At 40.2% G+C, this 3143-nt stretch overlaps 1 protein-coding gene across 1 annotated transcript; it reads left to right on the top strand.

The window, feature by feature from the left end:
- The first annotated feature begins 794 nt into the window (after positions 1-794).
- Positions 795-2675, top strand: LOC104942792 (wings apart-like protein homolog). Its single transcript, XM_010768083.1, has 3 exons — positions 795-1136; positions 1976-2143; positions 2535-2675. Exons 1-3 carry the CDS (start codon positions 1017-1019, stop codon positions 2673-2675), a joined length of 429 nt encoding a protein of 142 aa, XP_010766385.1. The 5' UTR covers positions 795-1016.
- Positions 2676-3143: the final 468 nt, after the last annotated feature.

Genomic DNA, 3143 nt, shown 5'->3' with positions numbered 1-3143 from the left:
CTTGCTTCGGGGTCGTAAATAAATAATAAAAGTACATTTTCCTTTCTTGCTTACTTGCTTACTTACTTGCTTCGTGGTTACTTGCTTACTTACTTGCTTACTTGCTTGCTTACTTGCTTGCTTACTTACTTGCTTACTTGCTTGCTTACTTGCTTCCTTACTTGCTTCGTGGTTACTTACTTGCTTACTTACTTGCTTACTTACTTGCTTGCTTGCTTGCTTACTTGCTTACCTGCTTGCTTCGTGGTTACTTGCTTACTTGCTTCGTGGTTACTTGCTTGCTTACTTGCTTACTTGCTTGCTTACTTGCTTGCTTACTTGCTTGCTTACTTGCTTACTTGCTTGCTTACTTGCTTGCTTACTTGCTTACTTACTTGCTTGCTTACTTGCTTACCTGCTTGCTTCGTGGTTACTTGCTTAATTGCTTGCTTACTTACTTGCTTACTTACTTGCTTCGTGGTTACTTGCTTACTTACTTGCTTACTTGCTTGCTTACTTGCTTGCTTACTTACTTGCTTACTTGCTTGCTTACTTGCTTGCTTACTTGCTTACTTGCTTGCTTACTTGCTTGCTTACTTGCTTGCTTACTTGCTTACTTACTTGCTTGCTTACTTGCTTACCTGCTTGCTTCGTGGTTACTTGCTTACTTACTTGCTTACTTGCTTACTTACTTGCTTCGTGGTTACTTGCTTACTTACTTGCTTACTTACTTGCTTCGTGGTTACTTGCTTACTTGCTTACTTGCTTACTTACTTGCTTACTTACTTGCTTACTTACTTGCTTCGTGGTTACTTGCTTACTTGCTTACTTACAAAAAGGTTGTAAATAAATAATAAAAGTTAATTTTCCCCCTGGGAGCAAGGAGCCTTTTTATCTCTAGTAAAAAAACATTTAATTGTTATAGCACTTAAACAGCACTTGAGACTCTTTACCTAGTGACACGGCAACACACAACTGTAAGAACAACAACATCATGTCTTTTTATAACCACTTTATGTTCCTGTGTCCTGTCTCTGATGTTAACCGTGTGGTTTCTGTGTTTCCTTCAGTCTCCCACTAAAGCTGTGTACAACGCGCGGCACTGGGCGGTGGAAAGTGAAGAAGAGGCTCCGCAGACCTACGTCTCTTCGGCTCCTGTGGGTTCACATATTCATCTGTCGTATTTATATCATATATTTAGAATGTATGCTCCTTTCCACCATGCACTATAAAAAAAACAACCAGTATAAGTGTACATGTTTTATTTTAAAATACCTGCCATGTGTGGAATAAAAATAATAATAATGTCATCTATCAGGGTTTCTGTAGAGAAAGATAGCATGAGGGCAACACCGTGTCACTGATGTTGGTATAATGTATATTTATTAGGGCTGTCAAAGTTAACGCACATTTCTCTTAACACCACTAATTATTTTAACGTGCGATTAACGCATGTGTATTTGGCCTCGGCCCGGCCCGTAGTTTCAGAGCCCAAAGGCTTGACGTTGTTGTTGTTGTTAGTTGGATGGTGGGAGATTCTAGCGAGAGATATGGATACAAAAAAAGGTGTTTTAAACAGCAAGCCATGCTCACAGGTGATGCTGACAGCCCCGCGCCCCTAAGGTACATTTAGAACAGATACAAACATGTGTGATTAACTATTTTAATCGAATGACAGCTCTAATATTTATTCATACCGGCCTCTCTTACGTACGTTCTGATTTTATTTGATGTGTGTTGTGTCATGCAGTTTAATATAGATAACATAAATAATTGAATTAATTCATATTTAATTATATATATATATATCTTTTTTTTCTTCACTTAAAAAACCTGTTTTGTTGTTTAAGGCGTGTTTCTTTGTATTGTTTTTTGTTTACTGAATGTCCATGTCTGGAAAAACGAAGTCATTAAATAAAAAGTAAAAATAAATAATAATCTCCTCCTCCTCTTCCTCCTCCTCTTCCTCCTCCTCCCCCTCCTCCCTCCTCTCCAGGCTCCAGCATCAGGAGGATCCAGTAAGGATTCATCAGCGGCTCATAAGGATGACGGTCTCTTTAAAGCTCCTCCCCCTCCCCCTAAAGTCACTAAATGTGTGACCCTCCCCACGGATCTGTACCAGGACACCGTCACTGCACTCAAGTGCCGCAAAGAGCACAAAGAGGTACACTTCCATTTCACTCTAATCAAACACGTTATCTGTCCAGAGAGACATCCTTACCAATCACATATGAATAACAGGTTGATCTGATATTAGCATGTTAGCTAGATCACTCCATGTGCTCATGTGTTTGACAGAGAGACATCCTTACCAATCACACATTCTTATTTTAAAGTTACTTAACTGCGAATCATTTTAATTGTATTATTAACATATATATATTTTTTGTTCTCAAAGAAACATCAAATAAATAAACAAAAAGTGAAATCAGTTTAATGGCGTGCAGGTGTGATTAACCGTAGCTCCTTGCCTCTTTCACTACATGTTCCTGAATAAAAGGAGCATTGAAGATGAGCCGGTATCATCAGACCTCTTAACCGCCTCTGTGTTGCAGCTTTACACCGTGGTGCAGCACGTCAAGCACTTCAACGACGTGGTGGAGTTCGGGGAAAATCAGGAGTTCACGGACGACTTTGAGTACCTGGCGACGGGTCTGAAGAGCGGACAGCCGCTCAACACACGCTGCCTCAGGTGAGCACGCTCTTTATTATTATGGAAATATATCTAACGTGTACATTTTATTTTTTAACACTTTATTTTTGAAAGTTGACATTATAAAGAATAATCACACAGAATGTAAATGAGCAGTCAAATACATACTGGAGATGCAACAGTGCACATTTAAGCCAGACAGCCAAAAAGCAGATCAAATGCACCCCCCACCCCGGGTAAATCGGCAGAAGCGCCGACACCTCCTCATCACTCCGCCGCTCCCATTTTTTTATGCCATAAGTTATTCTCTCTCCGTTGGTGCGCGGGGCTAATGCTAATAATGCTAATGCGAGCAAATAAAATGGCGGCTTCACAAAACTTTTCAGAGTTTTACTGGCCGTGGTTTGTAATTCGCCCAGCCAATAGAAATTGGAACTTTTTCCTCCCCATGAAAGTCCCTGCTCTCTAGCAGGGACTGAAAAGGGGGGAAAAGGTTTGCATGAACTAAGCA

This window comes from Notothenia coriiceps, unplaced genomic scaffold (genome assembly GCF_000735185.1).
Source record: "Notothenia coriiceps isolate Sejong01 unplaced genomic scaffold, NC01 NC01_scaffold00005097, whole genome shotgun sequence".
NCBI lineage: Eukaryota > Metazoa > Chordata > Actinopteri > Perciformes > Nototheniidae > Notothenia > Notothenia coriiceps.
The sequence above is the reverse complement of the archived record's forward strand: the minus strand, read 5'-3'. Positions and strand labels throughout refer to the sequence as shown.

Excerpts from the sequence above, each read along its gene's own strand:
- LOC104942792 (XM_010768083.1), top strand. The coding sequence starts at position 1,017 with ATGTTAACCGTGTGGTTTCTGTGTTTCCTTCAGTCTCCCACTAAAGCT. Across the intron at positions 1,137-1,975 it reads CCTACGTCTCTTCGGCTCCT|GCTCCAGCATCAGGAGGATC; the intron begins GTGGGTTCACAT and ends CCTCCTCTCCAG. Across the intron at positions 2,144-2,534 it reads GCCGCAAAGAGCACAAAGAG|CTTTACACCGTGGTGCAGCA; the intron begins GTACACTTCCAT and ends TCTGTGTTGCAG.